A 25,825-nucleotide genomic window follows, 5' to 3' on the forward strand; every position below is an offset into this window, starting at 1 on the left:
CTTCCTACACACAAAAAAATTTCACTAAAATTTTTCCAATTAAAATTAATTATTTAATTGAAACAAAAATCAATCACAAAAATAATAGTATCAATTAATTTTTTAATTGGATCAATTAACTTTTTAATTGGCCTTCAATTAATTTTTTAATTGATACTATCATTTCTGTGATTGAAGACATTTCAATTAAAAATTAATTGGGTCAATTAATTTCGTGATTGAATCAGAAAAAATTTTTTTGTGTGTAGCAAATTTTTTGATTAGAAATATTTTTTATTCTAAGCTCGACACATCAGATTATCCTTAATTTTCAAATTTCACATTCTGTCTCCTCTACCTTAAAAAAAAAACCTAAAAAAAAATTTTCCATGCAACCCCTGTCTAGCGAGAGTTTCATGTCATTTAAGTTTCATTTGTAAGCGATCGAAAAGTTGATTCTAATACTAATCATCTTAAAATTCATCCTCCATGGTCCAAATGTGAAGTCGAGATGTTTCGCATCTTTTTATTTTGAAGTGGAAATTTAGATATTTGATCCCTAAAAGCGGCGCGGCTTTTCATTTCTTTTTTTATTATTTATAATTTATACTTGTATTTTTCATACTTCTTGTAGCCTCAGCGCCAAAGGGCATTACAGAGGCAATTGACAACATTAATTTAATACATTAAATGCACTCCACTTTTTTTTATTAATATTTTAGATTATTTACATTTAAAATTGATATTTTGTCTCTGATACTTTACTATTTAGTTGTAGTAGTACAATGAAGTACAATGCATATGAAACCATTTGGGCTTTATGGGTACTTCTATAACTTTGTTGCAATATTTGTGCTAAACGACTTTCCATTACACTCTTATATTTGCACGCACATATGCCACTCATATCTTATATATATATATATACAACATGAACAATTATATTGCTCCGTATTCACGCAGAAGATACTTGATGTTCACAAAAGAAAAAATTCGAACAAAAATATAGATGTGACGAAGTGACGTTGTTTTTTCTTTGTCTCGTGCAGGAGCCTTGGAAAACATTCAATTTTTTGCCATATACAAATGTGGAAATGGTTTACTTCCTATGAAAAAATCTCTGAGCTGACGATGAACGAAAACAAACGGAAAACTAAACGACTCAAAATAAAAGAAATTTCTCCAGACTAATAAAACCAGAATAGTTAAAAGGGTATTTATTTAGGGAAGTTGGGTGTTAAAGTTATTTGAGATGAATTGAACATTTTTATATAAAAATAAAAGAAACTTCTCCAGACTAATAAACCCAGAATATCTAACAGGGTGTTTGTTTAGGGATGTTGGGTATTAAAGTTTTTTTTCGAGATGAATTGAAAGTTTTTATATAAAAATATTAGGCAAGCTTTTAATGTTTTAGTAACGCTAACGTCGAAAGCCAAATTAAGAAAAAGTCCTTTTGTATTAGTAGTTTTTTTTTAAGAAACTGCCTGATCTTAATCTTGTCAATTTACCCCTTCCATTAATGTTTAAGTTCTTTGAAGTAGAGGTGTAGTTACACGTGCATAATTTTTTACACACATCCACGCATAATCACGACTGAAAATTTTTAATCATGCACGATATTTGTGGCAGGGATCACGCACACTCACATAAAGCAAATCCATACTTACGCAAACCCACACACGGAAATCTTTTAAAGATTCACACTCACGATCAGAAATGTCGTGACTTACTAAAAATCTCGTGTCATCACCTCATTAATGAGAATTGTCGTGACTCACCATTAAGTCGTATTTTACGTATGATGTTTACGTTTGAGTCTGACTAAAAACATGAGCATGAATAAAATCGAAATTATTATTATACTCTTAATATGATAGGTGTCACCAAAAATGTAAGTGAATTCAACTTGTAAGCGTTATGTTCGTGAGTTTATTTTTCAGAAATTCGTTACTCATGCACCCTCACGACGATGTTATTTTCGTGACGCTTACATTTGGTTGTTAATCACACAAACCTACACACCTCTACTTTAATGTAAAGAAACCCCAACATATGACTTTTTTGATGTATATTTTCTTTATATTTGCCATATCGCACCTTTAGCTTAAATTATTATTATTTAAATTTATCAAGTATACCTTTTTGCAGTGTCGATTTCAAATCATTTTATCGCAACACACCCTTTACATACAATTTTTGCAGTTATCTCCCATGTAGTAGCCAGCACGCACAGGCATTTGGTGTCGAACGACTACAATTCATAAAAAATAATGATCTATTTTTAGGCGGACATTTGTTCTTGTTTAATTTTTCTTTTTAGTGTTGTCTATACTCTCTCACCCTCCACTCATCTTCCATTGTACCTATTGTAACATAGGCATTTGTGAGTTATTGTAAATATCTAGCATATGTTCATTGGGGGGCAAATCACCACAACAATAAGATATTCTCGTTCATTCACTGGATGTGACCCCAAAAAAACAAATGTAATTTGGTTCTTGGGCTTGAGTTGTTGTCTTGCTTGATATGTCTAATAAGAAGAGAGGGTGAAAATTGACGCCCCTTTAACTAAAGTAATTTGCCATTATTTCTCCTTCTATTATTATATTCGAAGTAAATAGAAATTATTTCCTTAACCTCCCTCAACATTTTTCGACAAAAATCTTAAATCTTAACATAAGAAAATCGTATATTCGATATTTCGAGCCAATATCTGCAGACGAATAGAGTAAATGTAATCTGAATATGTACTCTGGGCAACGCGTTGAGAATATTTAAGGCTATCGTTAAATATTTTGCATCCTATTTTTTAATGTAATAACTTACTACACAATCTTGGTATTAAGGAAAATATATCTTAGTTCAGAAAAGTTTAAACTATTACAAATAGTTAATATAAAAAATTTCTTTACGATTATTTTTCATGAACTTGTAATGCTCTTTGTAGTATCAGTATCGAAAATATGTAACTCTACACAGAAGAGGTTTTTTGGTTCAATCACCAAGTAAATTGATTCAAGTTTTTACTGAAATCGCGGAATTAAAAATATCAATAATAACAGAGCTTCCGCATATCCAAATATTGATGAATGATATGACCAACACGTTCTTTAAGGCATCTGCTAAATGGTGATACGGTCAAAATTTGGTCAAGGGAAAACGCGTGTAAGTCGGTGAAATCGTTTATTTAAAAAATCACATTAAATTTCTTTTTCAAGTTCAATTAGTATAAAATTCAGGGAAAATATTCAGTTAGTCTTTCGCTTTTCCAAATCCGAATTGCCGGGCCTCACGCTTGACACCTACCATCAGATTTTGTACAGCCACCTTGTCCACCTTCTTCGCCGCAGAAAGCCAGTTTTCCTTGAACTGCTGCTCGTCCTTAGCAGTTTTTTTGGTCTTCTTTAGGTTCATGGCCTTTTTACCGTAATGGCAAGATGCCAAATCCGGCCAAAACAGTACGGAACAACCGAGTTTATTGAAACACTCTTTCACGTAAATTTCTTGGTTGACAGTCCCGGAACCTATGAAAATGCTGCTTTTCAAGCCACAGGTACAGATGGCTTGCCAAACCAGATATTTCCTTGCGAACTTTGACAGTTTTATGTGCTTGAAAATATCTGCTAGCTTTCCCCTTCCTTTTGCCGTATAAAACTCCTGTCCCGGAAGCTGCTTGTAGTCGGCTTTGACGTAGGTTTCGTCGTCCATTACCACGCAGTCAAACTTCGTCAGGATCGCGCTTTGGCCGTCGTATTTTGTTTATCATCGCGATTTGGAGTCACTACCTTCTTGTAAGTCGATAGTCCGGCTCGTTTTTTGGCTCGATACACGGTTGTAGACGATACACCCAGCTTATTTGCGGCATCTCGGAGAGAGAGGTTAGGGTTTCGCTTGAAACTACCGGCAACTCTCTTTGTCGTCTCAGCGGCTTCCGGTTTTCGATTTCCCCCCGATCCAGACTTCCTGGCTGTCGACAAACGTTCCCCAAACACTTTAATTACATTTGTAACGGTTGATTTGGCAACTTTTATCGATTTTGCCAGCTTTGCGTGCGAGTAGCTCGGATTTTCGCGATGCGCGAGCAAAATTTTGATACGCTGCTCTTCTTGCTTGGACGGCATTTTGACAACTGAAGAGTGAATTCCAAAATCAAAATAGGAGCAACATTCTACACACACACACCTTCAAAATGAGGGGTGTTCAGGTTTATTAAGTGCAAAATTTATATTGACCAAATTTTGACCGTATCGCCCTTTATCTCGATCAACTTCATTTTACGGTCATTCAAAATCATTTTGTGGATTTTTTCGATGTTTTCGTCGGTAACCACCTCTTTCGGGCGTCCACTGCGTTCACCGTCCTCCGTGCTCATTTCACCACGCTTGAATTTTGCATACCAATCAATTATTGTTGATTTCCCTGGGGCAGAGTCCGGAAACTCATTATCAAGCCAAGTTTTTGCTTCCACCGTATTTTTTCCCTTCAGAAAACAGTATTTTATCAAAACACGAAATTCCTTTTTTTCCCATTTTTTCACAATAACAAAAGTTGCTTCACAAGAGACGCTCTATCTCACAAACTAATTGACTTACAGACGTCAAATTTTGGCACGAATCATTTGAAGGTTGGTACTATATAAAAATAATATGCATTTAATACTAGCGACGCCATCTATGTGTCAGACCGAGACTTATCAGCCAACCTGTTATATCTAAAGTTGAACTTTTTTTGGTTCAGATCTATGCAATTTTTTCAAATGACCCATTTCTATATCCCCATTAAGTTAACTGAAAAAAAATCACAGCTAGAACTCAATTAGTCATCAGACATTAGCTGCATTTTAGTTTGTAGTACAACAACTCAATATTATATTTCTGTAATTTTACAAAAGCTACTACTTTTGTACTACGTTGCTGCAGCCATTTGCGGTAAATATTTCGTAACATTATGGAAATCAAAGAAGTTGACTGGTGGGGTCTTTGTCGTTGCACAAAAACCTAGAAAAGAGAAACAAGAAATCGACGTACATGTGAAGAAAACCATATACGATTATGTAAAATACTCATTCAACAAGGATGGAGGCGCAAAATGGCCACTGACGACCGACCAACAAAGCAATTGTAAAGTACTACTTTGGCACTTACTGCCCACATTCATACATGACCATCTGTAATCTATAATTGTTTAAAACGTTGATGTTTGACTTTCTTCTCCCATCTCTTGGTATTTAAGTTAAACTTCCTAAAATGCGCTGTCTTTCTTGATTGTGGTCTTAATAAATATTGCATAGTAAGTAAGCATGGGCGAATAAAAATTCAAGGCATTTTGTTATACGCATAAAAATAGAAGGTCGGAATATATACCATTCCGCTAAAAAAATATTGTAAATTTCCAGCCAATTGCAATGATATCACAGTATATGCTGGAGTTTTAAACAACATCAGAAGCAAATTCATTTGGTGGTATCTAAATAATATAAACTTCACCTTTACAACCATACTTCCTCCTGGGCCCAAAAGCTTTGGTTTCCTAGGAAGCAACTGAGAGAACCATAGGTTAGGTTAGGTTAGGTGGCAGCCCGATGTATCAGACTCACTTAGACTATTCAGTCCATTGTGATATCACATTGGTAAACTTCTCTCTTATCACTGAGTGCTGCCCGCTTCCATATTAAGCTCAATGACAAGGGACCTCCTTTTTATAGCCGAGTGCGAACGGCGTTCTACATTGCAGTGAAGCCACTTAGAGAAGCTTTGAAACCCTTAGAAATGTCACCAGCATTACTGAGGTGGGATAATCCACCGTTGAATAACTTTTTGGTGTTCGATCGAAGCAGGTGTCGAAGCCACGACCTTGTGTATGCAAGGCGGGCATGCCAACCATTGCACCACGGTGGCTCCCATGAGAACCATGAAATTAGCTACTGCAAATAACATCAACATGGCGTAGCGAACTCTTCTAGTTTTACTGATATGCCAGTGTTAGCTATTCTGTAGCCATTATCGGAAATGTAAGAAACAATAGCCAATTACTTTGCAAAACCTTGCATTGGACGGTAACGCTATGATCGTATTGGATAACCCTCTTAATTCGAAAATCAAAGTTGCCATTTCCAATAATTTTTTCCACCCCTCGAAAAATATTTTCTCATCGATGTATGGCATTTGGTAAGCAGCCTCTACTAGAGGTGTGCACGTGAGTAATAGTTTACTCACGCACACTCACGACTGAAAAAACATACTCACGCACGATATTTTTTGGTAGGACTCACGCACACTCACGAAAAGAAAATTTTTACTCACGCACGATATTTTTTGGTAGGACTCACGCACACTCACGAAAAGAAAATTTGTACTCACGCACGAAAACGTCGTGACGTTCTGAAAACATGAGCATTATTAAAATCGAGAGTGTTATTAAACTCTTAACATCTCAGGTGTCACTAAAATTGCAAATGAATAAAACTCTTGCGTTTTATGTCGGTGAGCAGGAATAATTTCGTGAGTTGAATTCGTTACTCACGCACACTCACGAAGATATTATTTTCGTGACTCACGCTCACGTACGACATTTTGGTTTATTAATCACGCACACTCACGCTGTTGTCATGAGCATGACTCACGACTCAAGCACGAATCACGAAAATTTTCGTGAGTCACGTGCACACCTCTAGCCTCTACCTCTTTATTTTTGCAAAATGTGTTCTAGTTTAAAATTCTAATTACTTGCGATAGTTGTTTGCTTTAGTGGCACCAATCTGGGAGACGTCGAATTTTCTTACATGTCTTCCGTAGGGCAGTGTCTTTGATTGTCTTCAAGTCTCAAACAAGACATCTATGTAGGTCTTGTGAATACCAATCATTGCTACTGTTTCTGGCTGCATTGTCTTGCGTTGTATGCAGTTTTTGCGCTTGTACTCTGTTGCATTCACTCCAGCCTCGAGTGGAGAAGAAATGTTGAAGAGGCGGACGCGTCGTACGTCCAGATGCTCAGTTAGATAGGTGTTGGTACTTACCTAGCAGAGGTGCTGTTGTATACCATTAGTTTAAATTAGTTTCAGTTTTGTTTAGCCGGTCAGATTTGCCGGTCGTGAGTGTCTAACCCATTCTGTTTGCCGTTGTTGTATCCAAATTAAATTATCTCTCATCTCGTGATATTATGAATCCATTGGTGAAGTGTTGTTGTCTCGCGCTGTTCTTTTCAAAATGGAAATGTCATTGTTAATTGTTTTCTAAACATTTTTTTTTTAAGTGTTTTGTATTTGTTATCAAAATGAGGCAATGAACTGTAAACGAAGTGCTAAAGGAATTGAGATGAAATAGGATTTGTTTTTTTTTTTTTATTTATACTTTATGACTAAGTATGTGGATTTCTTAAGAAACAATTTTTTTAATAGAGTCATCCCCGAGAAAATGAGCAAAATGTCAAATATTGTAGGAATGTACTGGACTGGGGATCCAAAGTTTTAAAATCGATTTTCCGACTAATCAATCGAGTTTTTATCATCAAAGAGATGAAGTCGATCTTTTTCAATCTTCAAAATTGACTTGAATTTTTGAAAATCGACTTTTAATTGCAAAAGTCAAGTAAATGATAGTCGTTTTCGAGCAAAATTATTTTAGTAAAATCTCACTCGTTATAAATTATAAAATATTATGCTTTTATTGTTGTAAAGATTCGGTTTTTTTTTTTAAATATTATTGAAGAAATATTTATTTATTTTTGTTTAATATTTAAATTGAATTCCATTGAACTTCGCCTTAATATAAATTTACCATTTGTACCCTCCTCCATATTATAGCCAAAAATTCTCTGGCCAAAAATTGTTTAATTAAATTTTTAATATTATGTCAAAACTTTTTTTCTGTGTATAAAAATTAGCTTTTGCAATTTCATATAAGTCTTGGCGAATCCCTTAAAACGGTGTATATTCGAAAATTCAACAAAACAAAATCAAGCCCCAAAAGTACAAATAATTTTGACACCAAAACATTTACAGACGCGCGCGACGATTTTCTTCTCCCCCATTAAAAGAAAACGAAATGCCGACAAAAAACAATACAGGCAAATACTCAAAACATTTTACAATACTCAGTAAAAGCATTAGCCGACATAGACCATTGATGCAGACAGACATCCAACGAGATCAAGAGCAAATCCAAAACAAAAAACCAAACGAAATGAAATTAATCTAAAAGAAACCAAATAAACTGAAGAGCATTTTGATTTCAAAACTAAACAAAAAAAAAACGTTACCCATACTAAAATCCACGACGAGTAGAAGTGTACTACATAAACTCAGATTTATTCAATAACAACTGAAATGATCGCTGCTCCTGGGTGCATCATCACACACACCCCCTCCACAAAATAAAATGCGGGATGAATGGCGAGAAGAAAATTTTGATGAGTACGAATAGCAGCATCTAAAAAGAGTACACATATCGCCCATAGTCATCCAAATCTCAAAAACAAGAAGAAAACTCAAAATTTTCGAAAACCAAGAAAAACGCAACGAAAACATTTTTTATTTGGTTGAGAATTTTAAATGCCCGAGAAAACGTGCCGCGGACACATTGCCATCGGTAAACAAAAATAGTGGATTTCTAAACAATACAATGAAATATACTCTATTTTTCGTATTAAAAATCATAATTATCTAAAAGTGTAAAAACAGCATATAGTGCTTTGTGTTTGACAAAAGGAAAATATATATTTGAAATATTTAACTTTTCTTCTACTTTTAGTAGAATTTTATTTTTCTGAAAATAAAAAATATTTAATTTGATTGTGAAACAGCTACGATCAACGGCAATCGTCGTCTTCGGTGCCATTAAGAAAAGCGTAATAGAAAAAGAAAAAATAATTAAATCATAAAAAACGGGTGCGTGTGTGTGAAGCGTGAAACAATTACGTGAATTCCTTTTTCAGTTCAGTCTTTGTGATCACAAAAAGAAGAAAACTTAATATTGATTTCCAAACTTGGAAATATTAAATCAACAACCGTAAAATAAATTGTCACAAAAATTCAATAAAGCGTAACATTGTCTGACAACACCATGGATTACATATCGAATTTAATTAAGCGCCCTCTAAGCTTAGTTGCTGGCGAAACCCCATCGGTTACGGATAAGACACAGATCTCAACATCGTTGCCTATAACTTTAAATGTCAATGGAAAAGATTGTTTAGAAAATGAATTGAAAGACCAGGAACAGAATGACATAATAGAAAAGGCCATAGAATTACATGAGGACCAACAGCAACATCATCCGCAATCGCCCCCCAAACAAGATAAAGATCAAAATAATAAATTCGAAGTGACTTCAGAGACAAATAATTCTCAAGTTGAGGGAGAACAAAACCCTCAGGCTTTGGCTGAAGAAAGTCAGGAGCGAAATAGTACACGAGAGAATTCTTTTGAATTAAATTGTCCACTAACCTCCCAAGAAGAACGTAAACGTCCTTTATCTCTTTCGTCCTCTTTCAATGGCAACTTTACTGACTTCATTGGTGTGTCCAATAAATTATTAGAAGAATTGGATGAATTTTTACCTCCACCACCGCCATTACTATCTAGCAGTGTCCTGTTGTCTCCCATAGAAGAGAATAGTAATCAACAATCAAAAACTCCCACACCGCCACCACCTCCTTTGAGTCCTGCCATGATGGCCTCACAAACCATTGATGAACTCCTATCGGAAATCAGTGATAATTTAACTTTGGCCGGTATTAACGATGAAGTATTAGCAATTGCATCACCTCCCAATTACAATAAAGCAGAGGTAAACGTTATATATATTTTTTGTTTGCCCCTTTTCTCCTACTTTGGAGAGGAACGAGAATATGTATATTTAATATGCGTTAATTGTTTGGTTGTTGGCCTATTGACCATGGTTTCTTTTGTGTGTTTAGTGAATCTTTCCTAATTTATATGAGATGAGTGCACAACATTATTCGAAATGTCGTAGCTGCTTGTGGGGCACGTAGACATTGTCGCCAAACCGAGAATTTTCAGAGCCATTTGTCACTTTCAATTAAATTAGAAAAATTGTGCAAATTTCATTTTCCTTTATTTGCCTCACATTCGCCTATGTTTCTTGCATTTTTGTTTAGTCTCTTTGGGTTTTTTTCTGTTTATCGTCTACCAAACATATTTTTTTATATAAAATATACATATATACTACGCAATGCATGTTTACCCAATGTGTCAATAGTTTAAAACGACATAATGGGAGCAACATTTGTTCATATCATATTTGCAGATGATGACATTAATCAAACTAGGATATTAACACGTAGAAGAAAAATTCTTATAAAACGTTTAAGAAACAATTATTATTAGCCTATAAAGAGAATTAATTCTGCATAATTTTAAATAAAAGTAAATGGCAATTTAAATCGCATCAATTCGCAATTGATTATTTGAGTTCAGACAAATATTATTGGTCTCTTATAAGATATAGAAGTTGAATTTTGACCTATGCTTAAATTACCGTTGAGATTTTTTTTATGTGCGCGCAATATAATCTATGACAGTCTTAATCACTAAAGCTCCACAATGCCCCAAGATGGTGGTAAGCACTTTTCTCAATTTTTTGTTTGTTATTATTAACAAAATTAGTTTTCCATGAATTAATTCGTTTTTTATAGAGGGTAAACAAAAACCATTGCTGTATTTCGAGCCTTTATTTGTAAAATTTCGTACGGACTTAAATTTGCTCTTTAATTAGCTGGGAAATACAAAGCAATGCAACTACATAGGTGAACAAAATGAAAAAAAAAAGAACATTAGCCATTAAACAACACAGCAGCCGTAATCATAAATAATTCATGCATCATTCTAATGTTATTAAAGAACACAATGACCTCTCGTTTCCATGTCTGTACCACCATTGGCTAACCGGCCACAACAAACAACTCTGCATATATGTACTTTATTCGTAACAATTCAAAATAGTTTAAATGATAAAGTTTCGAAAAATAAAATTCTTATAATTCGTTTATACTCACGAACTCAGTTATGAGTTTCACAAAGAGAAATTCAATTCCTAAAACTATAAAATGGCAATTCAAGGCTATCAGTATATTACATTATTTTCTTTTTAACTGGAGCCAATGGCTTCCACAAATATTGGTATAATTATTATTATTATTATTTTTTTTTTTGTTACACATTTTTGCTTCTCATCTAACATTATTTGCCTGCATTATGTAAACGTATGGATAGGGGTATACAAATAAGAAATCAACGTAAAGCCTTCCTTGTGAGATCTGGCAATATATAGATTTAATTATGTTTTTCCCCATCTCAAGTTGGGCTTACCGCATATCAATGAGTGCAGCCCTCCTTTAATGCAAAGTATCTCGGAGTTGTATTAGACAGAATTATCAACTTAAAGCTTATTGAGGATAAGGCGATGCATGACACAGCGTCAGTGTGGAGTTGGAAATATTATTATGCAGCTATAATTAGACCTTACTGAAGCAATTTTGTCACCAATTCAAAATCGTGAGACTGAATCAATCCCTACGTTCCGGACTACTCCGGTCATAAATATAGGAACCTACTGAAAGAAATCGTCAGGTCGGTTAAAATCGGAACAACAGTGAATTCTATTACGTGAGATCTCCACACCGCTAGAACAAGCTCAAGATCTGCACTAACAAAAACTAAAGAATCTCATTCCGATTTGATTATAGCTCCCGTACACCGCAATAATTCCCCTTCGGACGAAAAATGTCAAAAAACTAAATATTTCATTGTTTTACATCCAAATACATTTCTCATAAAATGTACGAAATGTTATGTTCTTTTAAACAAATTTTTCATGGGTTTTATGAAAAATTTCATAGCTTTTAAAAATACGTTAAACAAATGGTACTTTAAATGAAAATTTTCTTGGTAAGCCAATAACGTTTGTTTTACGAAGGGAATTTTGTCGTAGCATTGAGCTAAAAAAATAATTATAATATAAAAATCAAACAATAATATTTCATATGAGATACGTGCAACCTATGTTAAAAAAAAACTAAATCCTACGCAAATCAGGTCGAAAATCCAAGTAACCTCCTAAACACAAACTCGTCGTTTATTTGGATAATGCAATCGCAACATGTACCGTTTTTATATTTGATATTTTAGCTCAACCCATGATTGTCCCATTTCGGTATATGTACTAGATTTTTCCACATTTGGCAAATACGTAAATGCATTTCTTATATGGCATATAATAAATACCTGTGTGAAAATGTCATCTCTGCATACGTATTAAGGGGAACCCTTTTAAGAACACAAACCAACGTCAATCATTCATTTATATTAAACTTCTGCTTTGCTATAATAGTATGTAACGGCTTTGGGATTGATTTTTCATTAAAGAGATGCCGATATTCTTGGGTTTTTTGCCCTTTTTATGTAATAAAAAAATCTTCCCTTATGTTTTTGAAATCATGACAATTGATGCCCCATTAGTCCTTAATGCATTTTATTGGCCTCCAAAAGGGTATGATTGCTTTGGCAAAAAGTTTATTGCTGTACATTGCCGATTTGGCGAAAAGAAATTATTTTCCATACTTTTGTAACCCATAATTCGGAAGATGCTAATGTATTACCTTATCCGCTCTTGTGTTTCATTTTGTCTAGAGCACCAATTTTTAGAGGAAAAAACTTAATTTCTTTAATATTCCCTTGCATGTTGGCCATTTTATTTTCTTGTAAAAAGTTCGTTTGCATGATGTTTTTAGTCGAAGATACATTTGCAAATGTACCCACAATCTTCTTTTCTTTCTATTGGTCTTATAATTTCTCATGTATGAAATGTTTGAAAAAAATAAAGAAAAACAACATGCAAGCGTCTAAACATGACATTGATTTTGAATTCTAATTATGAAAAACTAAAAATAACATATGATACACAGAGAAAAAAGGCTTATCTATTGTTTTCGTCATCTAACAAATAATTGAAATTTTAATTCTCCTAACCTAAGCAGTTTTAATCAAGATTTAATTGAGGAGCTTTGATATTGCAACAGTGCGGTCACTCACTTGGTCTTTCACCCTGATACAGGGCCGGGTAACACCTGCTGAAACAATACAAGTTACTCGTTTGCCGACGCCAACCAACTAATGTGGTGTCGTTAGTAAATAGAAGCATTTCAACTCTTTTTTTCTTTTATTGTTAACATTTCGGATTTTTTGGATGTCTATACAAAAACACTAAAATTTGGTTTTAATTACGTATTAAAATCCAAATATTTATTATTTACATCTTATAAAAAAAATAGTAATTTTGAGAATATTACAAAAAATTTATTAAACTTTTTAATAAATTCTTATATCTCTTTTTCTCTTACAGCACAGTCCTCTGTCTACCTCAAAATCGTCGTTAAATAACAGCAAATCACTAACGCCCTCATCTTCTCAAGCCCATATACTAAAAACACCTACCAATAATTTGCAAGCTGCTGGTACAGCTGCTACAACACCTGCAGTATTTGAAGCTAATTCCACTTTGCATAAATTCCATGTTGATCCAGAATTGGCAACTGGTCTCTTTGATGACCATCATTCTGCGGCAAATGATTCGGAAAATAGTGCAGCTGTTAATAAATCTTCAAATAAGTTTGTGGGTATGTGTGTTATGGTTTGTTTTCCTTATAATGAACCAATTCATATAACTTCAAAAATATTTTTTTTTTATAGGTTTAACTGAATTTGATGAAGCCAATATTCCAGAATTACCGTGTGAATTAAATCCCAATATTGAAGGTAAGAAGTATTTATGTGTGGTAGTGATTTCATCTTAAAGCTTCTATTGTGTAATATGCTGAAGATTGGTACTTTTATTGAAACATCACTGCTCTCGTCCGGCCTCTTTATAGCAATTATGTTTAGGCTTTTCAATTTATATTAGTGGTATTCAACCCACTAGGTTAGTTCAAGAGAAGAATATAATTCATAGTTTTTTTTTTTTTGTTTCTTGGTGTTTTATTCGATCTCTTTCTTTTTAATAAATGTCAATAGTTTTATTAAGCTTGAGATCTTAGTTTCCTTTATTTATTTTTAATCCATCATTCCTAATATTTCGCAATTATCATTTAATTGCTTCTTCAGAGGCGATTTGATATATGAGCCAATGATCACAAAACAATTATTATTCTAATGGAGCATCACTGCTCTCGTCTACTTTATCTATTGCATAGTGCAAAAGATAAAGTAGACGAGAGCAGTGATGCCTCTGAAGAAGCAATGCAATGATAATTGCGAAATATTAGGAATGATGAATTAAAAATAAATAAAGGAAACTAAGATCTCAAGCATAATAAAACTTTTGACATTTATAATTCATTAGGTTATATTAGGAACGGGCTGCGAACATAACCCAACCTAACTAACCTAAAGTCGACCTAGCCCTGGATATTCACTCATTTATCTGTCCACATATATGTTGATGTCGAAATTCCTGTCTGATTTTGATCCAGAAAAGTTTTGTTTTTCTTCTCAAGGCAAGGCAAGGTTAGGTTTGGTATAGTGGCAGTCAGTCAATTGTGATATCATAGTTATGAACTTCTCTCTTCTCACTGAATGCTGATCGATTCCATGTTTAGCTCAATGACAATATGTAAAGTCCAATGATTATATTATCCTGACTTAATGAAATTTGGTACTACTTTACCTCGATAATATCTTTTAAGCTAGCTGTATTGTTTCAGATATAGACATAGCTTCTACTTCAAATTTTATTTATTTTTATTTTATATTTATTGTAAAAATAACCAAGCCTTTAGGCCAATATAAAATGGTTACAAAAACAACTTTACATATATAAATATTTATTTATTTCATATAATACCCAAATAATACAATAGTTGATAGATAATTAAACAGAAAACATAACACACACACACAAAATTCTGATTCAATCACGAAATTAATTGATCCAATTATTTTTTTAATTGAAATGTCTTCAATCATAGAAATGATAGTATCAATTAAAAAATTAATTGACAGTCAATTAATTTTTGTTTCAATTTAAAAATTTGATGAATTAAATTTTTAATTGAATAAGGGAGTTTGATTCGTGTTATACGTTATAGTAAACCTAATAGACCACATCAGGTTCGAAATCAACTACAGGTGGATTTTAACTCCCTTTTTTATAAGGCAAATGGCAGTTGGAATCTAGTTAAAGTCGATTTTAAACGGGTAATGGGAATGAGGTATAATAAAGCATTTATTTAAAACATAATATGGTAATGTCATTAATTTAAAACACAATTATTATGAAATATTCGTGGAGAATATTTCTTAACTTTTTGAGTTTTTTAAAGTAAATGCTCAATTATTTCAATAATTATACCTAATAATACCATCATTTATTCTATTTTATTAAGTCATTAACAGCCAAATGCATTACATGTTGAGAATAACAATTCAAAAATTACCAAGAAGTATTTATTATTGTCATTACAAGTTAGTCATTATAAATCACCGCAATGTAATGCAATGTGTAATGACAGCTTTACTCCTGGTAATGCAAATTGTAATGAGATGTGGTTACCTAGTTTTCGCTGGGAAGATACATGTTCTTTAAAAATGAGAAAAAAAAGGAAAAACTATTTTAGTGTTTTAGAAAAAAAGTGAGAACAACTATTAAAAAACAATGGATAGAAAAAACTGATATAAAAATAAACTTATTACTGTAATTTATTGACCGATCTAATTTAATTTAATTGACTTTATGCTAATCGTAGTGTTTTATACCTCTTCTTGAACGTTTAAACTACCAAATTACCGAATTTCCGGCCGAATTCAAATTCCGTTTTAATTAGAAACTCCTATAAACCGGCATACTGCACAATTGAGGTTGTTACGTTGCTTTCATATTCGACTTTATATATGTATGCTTGTATCTAAATAAACTGATGTGTGTAATTAACAGATATTAGTAAGTAACAATGTTTCCTAGACTAGTTTCAAAAAAATTCACGTAAAATGTATATGGAATTTAATATTTTATACAGTAAGCTCCTTTCAATCCCTATTATCTAGATATCCAATTCTTTAGAGTATTTTGCACACAACTTCTACATTGAACTTCGCAAGCATGTGATTCCTTATATAGCAGCATGATTAGTTATTGGCCAAAAAGTCAAATTTTCTATCATGATATCTCGATATTCTCTCCCTTTTATTCTTATAGAACAATATAATGTAACATTTGAAGAATGTTTTATACCAACATTAAACGCCAGTACCAAAGGTAACCTATACTTGACTTGATTTCTCATAAAATCTTCTTTCTAAGCCTCCAATATTGTCCTCCCTTCTACAGTCTCTAAAGAGCAAGTGATGGAACATCCCCATCACCTCATACCCAACGAAGGGGATAATACTTCAATGTCTTCAACAAATGATACATTTGCCGATTGTCAAGATGAGGTGGTAGGAGAAAAGGATCCTCTGGGTAGTACCTATGCCGAACATCCAACTCTGAATACCACCACTGATATTGAAGGCTATGAAAGTGCTATCCACGAAGAATACAAAGATGTCATAGCCGACGTATCTATGGATGCTGATCCACATGAGAATCTTGGTGATCACACCCAAGTCATAGAGGAAATACTACCAACAGAAAATAATCAACAGCCATTAGATTTCGCAGATGAACCCATGGATGTGGATATGAGTGTCACAATGGATATGATACAAGATTCCTCCGAAAAAATACAAAATGTTGAAAAAGTTCTACAACATGCTGAAAATATGCTACAACACTTGGGAGAAAAGTCTCCCCAACCAGAAGACGGTATTAAAAAGGGTGAAGATAAGCAGGAATTTACTTCTTTGATTAAGCCAATAGAGACGTCTAAAATGACCTTGGTCATAAATGCAGCTAATACCACCAATGATATGGGGGATCCATTGCAACACTTAGAAATGGAACAATCAAATCATGACGTTTCACTCAATAAGAGCATTGAATTGCCTACAAAGAAGACAAAAACTATGAGCTCCGAATGTGTTATAACTGCTGTAAATAATGAAACTCAAGAAGCAAGACAGCCAGATACTAGCTACACCGAATCTACTCCACAAAATGTTACTATAAATAACATGAACTCTAGCGTGTCTAGTGACATTCTTATAAATAATCCAGCTCCCACAATGATACCTATGGAAAATATAAATTTGTCAATGAATAACATGAACTCTAGTAGCAATTCTGCCAGTATAAATTCCGCAGTGGATCCTCTAATGGATAGAACAAATAGAAGTGATATAAACGGAGAAACTTTGGCTACAACCATGGATAATAATATGTCCACGATTGAAATAAATACAAACATATCTAATGATGTTTCCAATAAAAGTCTTGAAGGAAAACCAGAATCGAATTTGAATGTTACAACATCTTTAAGCACATCCACAAATAGCCTAAAATCTTCGGCCCCAAATTCTCCAACGTTCCCCACAAAACAAAGGAGTCCCAACAGCTATTTTCCGAAGGCTGAAGCTTCGGAAGCATCGAACAAACCACGATTTCTGGAAAAGTCTGATTATATTGTTGAGATGGAAAATAGAAAGCGATTGGAAGAAACCAAATGTGGAAAATTTGTAGAACCGGAGGTTATTAAAAAAACATCAGATTTTGTTACATCAAACAAAGTGGATAGAAATGCGATACCACAGAATAAACGTCAAACATTTAATGTGCAGTCAGAGACAACAGAAAACAAACGTCTCACTTTTAATGTCCAAACGGAGGATCCTAAAGCTGAGATGGGTATGAATATATTCCCCTCCAAAGAAAAAACTGATAATACTAGACGTACATTTTGTATCAATGATGTTACAGAAATATCAGATACTTTGGAATCTTTACCAACTACAGAGGGCCATCTTAAATCGAGACGTACCTTTAATGTATCTACAGAAGAACATGAGGAGCAAACAGTACCAGTGGATACAAGCTACACACCCATGGAAGTTGACCATAATCTATCACGAAATTCTACATTGCCCATTTCAGACAAACAGGATCCTGTTGCGGCTACAATTCAACAATCAGATATGTTGAACGAAATATCTCAAAGCCAAGTTGCAACAAAAAATGAAAATATTACATCAAATTCACCACCATTGCCCACTCAGGTTAATAACAGATCAAATTCACCACCATTGCCCACTCAGGCTAATGACAGATCCAATTCACCTCCATTACCTACTATGGCTAACAACAGATCCAATTCGCCACCCTTACCAACCATGCAAAAAAGAACACAATCTCCAACTCTACCTACCACTATGCAAGAAAAATTACAAATCTCTCTTCCCCTTTCATCAGACAAAATTAAAATTGAAAAACAATCACCACCCTTAAGCAATTCAAATGTTTCTGATTCCTCACCACCTATATCGTTGCCCCCAACCATTCCCCAAAAACGTCCCTCCATTCGCGGTTACGGTAGGGATATTCTTTCCGCTAAAGAACAATCGAATATAGGAATTAAAGATGAAAAAGATGAGTATGTGGAAATGTCAACACCTTCCCCTATGGAAGAAGTTTTTACAACTGTCTCAGCCACTTCAACAACTCTAACAAATACATCAGGATTTTCTGCTTTCGATCAAAATTCTTCTGAAATGAGTAATAATGAAGGGCACCAGTTTGAAGATGATGAATTCCACGGAAATAGTAACCGTAAGTACTATAAAACATTGTTTTCTATTTTCTAAATTTTTATCCACATTCATATTAAAGGAATTCCATTCATATGCCTTTATAAAATGACCACATTAACAATTTTAATATATAATTCTTAAATTGCAAATAACCATACTTAACTAAAAATAGTGATTGGAAAAGAGATATATCATATATGTTTGAGTGTGAGGGACATCACAATTTCATGACCATGATTTTTTAATGTAGGTAGTAAATTCAGTAAGATAGTCTTGAATGACGAAGGTGCCAGGTGTAGTTCCCGATTGAGTGTCATTGGGAACAAAAATCTCTTATGTGTTTATGACGTTCATCATTTGTTTGTATCTCGAGATTCAGTTCCCTGAATTTGGGATCAGAACGGCGCATCACACAGCTCATTCGAAAATTAAAATTATTCCACAAATTTTTGTAGAAGGAGTGTGAAGTGTTTTACATTTTTGTTTTTTTTTTTTTTTTTTTTTTTTTTTTTTGCATAGAGCTATCCTTGATTACATAATTTAAAAACTGAATCCACCAAAGGTGAAACCACTGCGGGCCAGTTAAAAACAGTTTGAATATATACTCATTAGTGTAGTTTTCTCCTCTATACCTTTCTGTTCGATAATTAATCACAATTTCACCATTTTACACGGTACATTTAGAATAACTGATCACCTAATTCTTCTTCTTTTTAGACGAGTTTTTATTTCTGTTTACACTTCTTATGTTTTAGCTACGTTGTGTGGCTCCTGTATCATATTTTTATTGTGGTGTCTTGCGTCTAGATTCTTCAATATAGGTATTAGAAGGAAATTTATGTTCTGAATAGTCACAGTGCTGAAAAAAAGTCCTTTGACAGAAGGCCTTGAATCAAAACAGCTAAAGTTGAAATTAATTTTTCTACATCAAACACTAGCTTTTTTGCTAAAATATTTGTGTAGGTTTTTGGGACACTAGTAGAATAGAAAAAGTTTTCAAAAGTCCAGACAATCATATTCAACGCTTTGCTTAGCAATTAATTTCAAATATGCGACGAACAACTAAGTCAACAGACAAAGGATATGTATTAAAACAACCTAAGAATGGAATGATTGTGAAAAATTGTATGATAGCGGCAATCTGGTGCCAAACATTGTAACGACATAGGACTCTTTAATCTCAAACGTATAAAAGGCAAATCTGTAATGTACTATGTACTCGTGTATTTGGTTTCATGTAAATATAGACAGATAACCACAGTGTGGAAGGGAACCCAAATTGATTGTAAACATAACATTGCAGCTGTCAATGTTGACCCCAGACCAGACAAACTTTATTTATCTTTCGTTGTTGTATATTGATTTAGTTTTTCATTTGTTTAATTTGTTTCTTGTTAGCGAATTTTAATTTCAACCGAATCTTAAGTATTCGCCTGTACACCAGCTGTGAATTCCACCACATCAAGCTATATTTAGAATAGCTTTTGTCACAACCACATTGAATATGAAATTCAATCTCTTTTTGGTTATAATACATTGAAATCCTTTTACAATGTTTCTATGCCGGCTATTTGGGGTTTTGGTTTTTGAGGCCATTTAAAGTTTTCAAAACTTTGTCTATATTTGTAATTTTTGTTGTCAACATTGAATTGGCGGAAATGCAGGCGGGCAACTATTCAGTAGGGGTTAGTCCCCATAGCCTTTCTTGCCATTTTTAGTATGGTTTACGTAAATAGCTGTACATATATACATACGTTGCAATTCTCCCTTACATATAAGTGTAAGAATGCCCACTCCGTAAAAAATTCAAAAACGTGTTTCGCTTTATTACGTGACGTTGAAACATTTCTCATAAAAATGCAAATGAAGTGCAAGTGCTAGGAATTAGTTCCTACTCCGAACAGAATTCAAGTTCAAATGTCGATGATCCTATTTTATGGAAGGGCAAATGGTTGCCTATGGATACTTCTGCAAACAACAAGAATTATTCGGAACTGAAGTTAACATTTGTAACAGAATAAGTTGCTAAAACAGAAATTATTCTAAAAGGAAATTTTAGACCAAATAATTTTTCTTTTCTTGTTAAAATTGTTTCGTTAAATTTAGATAAATCTTTATTCATGATAGCCGTTGCCAACCTAACTTTACTTGATCTGAAAGAAACAACTTTAACAATAAAGCAAACTCCGATTATCTAAAATTTCGTTGCTGAGAAAACAAATCAATTTTTTGTTGTAGCGAATGAGATCGCTTTGAATGCGAAAGGTTTTATGATCAAAGCTAGAATGTATAGGCGGTTAAACTATCCAAAATATCTTGCCTTGTCTGTTGAGGGTGATTTATTGCTCACGGTGTTATTATACTTTATAACTGCACTTCGTTCGCATCTCTCTATGAAGTTGGTATTTAATCCGAACCTAAGACTGTAACGGGGGAAATTTGTTCTGGTATTAAAAAGAGCCTCTATCATTGTGCTAAAAATCTCATCTTCGGTTAAATAATAAACTCGTACATCCACTGTTTGGTTGAATAGCAAAATTAATTTACGAAATATTTCTTTATTTAAATATGATATATTATTCCACAATGAGTTATTTTAAACATTGTTTATGATCACAAAAAAATTCTGATTCAATCACGAAATTAATTGATCCAATTAATTTTTTAATTGATATGTTTTCAATCAAGAAACGATAGTATCAATTAAAAAATTAATTGAAGGTCAATTAAAAAATTAATTGATACTATTAATTTTTGTTTCAATTAAAAAAATTTTGAATCAATTAAATTTTTAACTTAATATTTTTTAAAACCCAATTAAAATTTTAATTGGAAAAATTTTCGTGAAGTTTTTTTTTTCTGTGATGGTTGCCGAAGTCGGTTTATCGGTTCCATTCCCTGTGAACTCTTGTACTAAGTTTTTACCCCACTGTCGTCCTCCAAATATTTTATAAGTAGTGATGGTATACGTATTTTTATTGCATTATATCACATAGCATTTTCGTTGTCAAGGTCTGCAATTTAATGTAAAAAGAAAACATTCCCAAAAAAACAACACAACGACCCTTGTGGGAATGAAAGCTACACGCAGAGAAGGAATGTGATCACCCCAAACATGTTTCAAGAGCAATTTGTTATTGTTGGACGGTGAACATGGAACATTTTTGTCGCAAAAATTATGTTTTCTCAGCAGACCTATACATTATTACAAAAATCAGACACATAATTTTCAAGAAAATATCATAGTTGCGTCAAATATAGATTATAAAAATTGATTTTAAAGCTAAATTTATTTCTTTGAGCTCTTTAGCCAATTAATTGTCATATTTGTAGTGGCCCAGCGAGTTAAAAAGCGACCCTGTGTCCAACAACTAGACGTTTGTTGGACCATCCTTGTGAAGAGTGTTTAAATTTTAAGGGCCGATATCGAATGTGGACTTCACCCATAGGGAGGTGTGTCGCAGGGCTCACACCGGCAACTTGGCCGATAATATCATAATAGAAAGAAACGTCAAACAATTCCTAACTAACTCGTTGTTTTATTCAAAATTAGTATTTAAAATCCAATCCAATAGATTGCACATAGCTTAGATTTGCAATATATTTTTAACTTGTATCACGACTTATGAAAAATGGGTATTCTTCCCTCGTTTCAGACAGACATGACAGGATTGCTTTCATTAAAACACAACGCCATTAGACTCCAAAGTAAATTTAAAAGACAATAAACAAAGTTACGGAGAAAAAATTCTTGTTATTGTCAGGAAGCTCCAATATTAACTTAGGGAGAGACTGGGACTGGAAGTAGGGAGAGACTGCAACTAAAGAGGGTTTGTTACAGGTTGATCCAATCATAACGTGGGATTATAATTTCTATTTAAACTTTTCCCTGCTAAATTAAACCCACTATGTAAGACATAATTTCCTTCTAATTCACTAGTATCTGAAATGATAAGTAAATGGAAACTGTGCTAGAGTTTGAACTATAAGATGTGCTCTGTAGAGGATGTAGTGAATGGTCTAAGGCCAAGTCTATTTAGGCAATAATAGAGCAAAAATCATCTTAATAAGTGAAAAAATTTAAAACCACTCGGCAACGACTAAAAAATATGAAAACAATTGCTTTTTTGTGTCTGAAACGTAAGAACGATCCTCATGTAACTTAACCATTTTAACGATATTGAAACTTAATTGTGACTTTGCCATTAAAAACGTCTATGAACCATACTATTTTTAGGCTCTAATGTAACAAACCAAGATGAAATACCAACATTTCTAAAAAGAAAAGAAGTTGCCAAGGCCAAGTTAATATATTAGATAGTGACTAATTTATAGTAGAAATGTAACATAATATATATTTTATTTTTTGGATTGTTCGTTACCAGACCAGCTTCGCCGTATACATCAGGCTCTGATTGCACATGCGATTTTTGATATTTAAACCAAAATTTATGTACAATTGTTTACTATTTCTTTAATCTCTTTTCATAATAGTCTAGATAGATTACCGTAATAATTTACACTTGAGTCATATTATCATTTTACGTTTTTTTTTTACTTTTGCGCGCTTATGGTCTACGCTACCCTGCGCTTTTCTATTCTTGTATTTTATAAATTTAATTTGTAAAATATATTTTCAATAAATAAATAAATATATTTTATTTGTATATTTCATAAGTTTCACACTTCAAAAACTGTTGTTAGTTTTTTTACACTTTCCCACATCTCAAGTTTCTTTTTCGTAAACCAGACAAATTATTCTAAATCCGATTAGAGGATGAACAAAACAATAATCGGAAAAAGATAATAACTAGCATAGATACAAAAAAACATTAAACTGTCCTCTTATCAATGAATGGTGCTTAATTCTATGTTTAAACCAAATAAGAAGTATTCTAAAATAAAAACCAATTCGAAATAGGTGGTTTATATTGTGTAATCATAATTATTAAAATATGAAAACCTTTCAGATGACATTAAATTAATAACGAGACTTATGAGAGAAAACATCAAATTTTATGCATTTCAAATGGTTTTCTGTTTAAAATCCAGTAGTCTCAGCACCCATAACTTCCTTTTTTTGTTATTCCAACGAATAACCTAACTTATGCATGTGGTGACCGCATTGCAGTATAAGCCACAGTGATGAACAAAATTTCTTAACCATTCTGAATGCGCATCATAGATGATGAAAACAAAAAGAAAACCAATGAATGAGCGCAGTATACAGCCATTGAAAGACTTACATGGTATTAAATATCTAGTGAATTGCAAACGACGGTATTCAGGAGTGGTGTACGTGGAAAGTAAAAATATCTCTCCTATTTTTTTTTTAATATACAAGTATTGTAGTAGTCGTTCTCAACTAATAATATATTGCCTTTTTTATGTAGCTTCTCTTGGATTTAACTGGCAGTTAACAAAAAGTAAATTCCATATACTTTCGTTGAGGGTTAATTTTAACCCTGGACAGTCATACTTCGTCAAAATGACGACGCGTAATTGTATTTTCGAAATGTGTTTTTGACGATTGGAAAATGATGAAATGGAAAAATAAGGATGACTTTCCAGGGTTAAAGTGACAGCCCGATTTATTGTCAGGCTCACTTAGACTATTCAGTCTAGGGCTAACTGAACAATATTCTGTTTTCTATATAAAATTTCCTAATATGTTTTAAATGCCTTCCAAATGTTTATCCTTCACTGTTCTCTTATTGTAGACATAAAAACTAATTTATGTATTGGCCATCAATGTTAAGGTATATGGGTTAGGAAAGTAGGGACAGAGAGTATATGTGCCCATATGCAAAACATGTCTGTGTAGTTCAGTGTATAGTATAAATGTTGATGTTTGTCAGAATGGGCAATTACTTTTTGGGTTTTCTGCACTTATAAAAAAATTGTGGGCACAACATGCCACAATAACAAGATGATCTATTTAATGTTTAAAGTTCAACAAAAATTAAATTGAACTTTTCTAAAAATGGAAGGAAGTTGTGAATAAGATTCAGTTGAAATGAACGGTTATGTAAGTCAACTGTAAAAATGCTTATGGGGCAAAGAAGAAAAGTTTCTAGACAAATAATTGAGTGCATTTTATTCATTCCTTTAAGTATTATATATTGATATAAAGGAGAGTTCATGAACCTTGTATATGGTACTTTATTGTACATGAGCACATGGTAAAGTCTGTTGAGTTCTTTATCATTGATCATACTGTTTAGGATTGAGTTCATTGCCGAAATGATAAGTCACGATTACATAGGGCGAAAGTTCTGGTATCTTAATGCAACGCAGCCTAAACTTTGTCTCGGAACCAAAAAGTCATTACAGTAATAAAGTATGTTTTTTTTATAGAACAATTGCTATAAAAATCAATTCTGTGATTTACTCAAGATTTAGTATCTATCTGGGAGTCTGCCAAACTCAACAAATGCTTCTAAATCATATTTAATTGTAATTCTTCTTTCTTGATTATTACTATTTGTTTGTTTAATTTAAACTTACAAAAAATATATACATTTATTTTTAATATATTTAAATTTCAACCGCATAAGAGTAGTTTTTGCAACTCTGTTCGAATTTGCACATTGCAGCAATATACAACCATGTTAAGGAGACGTATACCGTTGGTAAAGTAAACTCTTTTCCATAAAGTCTCCAAAGTCTCCAAATAAAAACAAACCTCATGCCTTTACAATCAAAGAACATAAATATATAGATTGTTCTCCTAGCCTTAACGTTCTCTCATAAATGCTCTCTTTTCTTCTCATTTTCTCAAATAACAACATTATTTCTATCCCCGCAATATTACAGAGTATGTTATTACGGTCAGCATTTTCGAACTAAGAATTTTGGTCTATGGATGTATGTGTATATTGGACAACACAAAATAGTTATACGAACGACCTTAGTCGCGGCCTCCATCTATCTTTTCAACAACATGATAATGACGATGTTGAGATGGTTGTCTCATGTGTGTGGGCTCGTCAAACCCCCTCATACACCACTCATACATTATGCGCATGTGTTTGTGTGAAATCTTTTACTCTCACTGCAATTGCAGCCCCAATACTCTCAATTTATTCTCTTGGTGGAGTACCGTGTTTGGCGCTCTATTGTATGGTATTTCGAAATATTGTGACAGCAAGC

At 33.1% G+C, this 25,825-nt stretch overlaps 1 protein-coding gene across 6 annotated transcripts in view; it reads left to right on the top strand.

Annotated features, from left to right (window-relative positions):
* tacc (transforming acidic coiled-coil protein) overlaps nt 1-25,825 on the top strand; it is a 49,577-nt gene that overhangs the window by 5,234 nt on the left and 18,518 nt on the right. For 2 of the 6 annotated variants that reach the window (XM_075289088.1, XM_075289089.1), the window contains 4 exons: nt 13,341-13,614; nt 13,688-13,753; nt 16,188-16,247; nt 16,320-18,692. In XM_075289088.1, coding sequence (XP_075145203.1) covers nt 13,341-13,614; nt 13,688-13,753; nt 16,188-16,247; nt 16,320-18,692 — 2,773 coding nt within the window. Of the gene's footprint in view, nt 1-8,511; nt 9,768-13,340; nt 13,615-13,687; nt 13,754-16,187; nt 16,248-16,319; nt 18,693-25,825 lie in introns of those variants that run through there. The other 4 variants (XM_075289086.1, XM_075289087.1, XM_075289085.1 and 1 more) reach the window with 4 other exon arrangements.

Source organism: Haematobia irritans, chromosome 1 (assembly GCF_050003625.1).
Source record: "Haematobia irritans isolate KBUSLIRL chromosome 1, ASM5000362v1, whole genome shotgun sequence".
Taxonomy (NCBI): Eukaryota; Metazoa; Arthropoda; class Insecta; order Diptera; family Muscidae; genus Haematobia; species Haematobia irritans.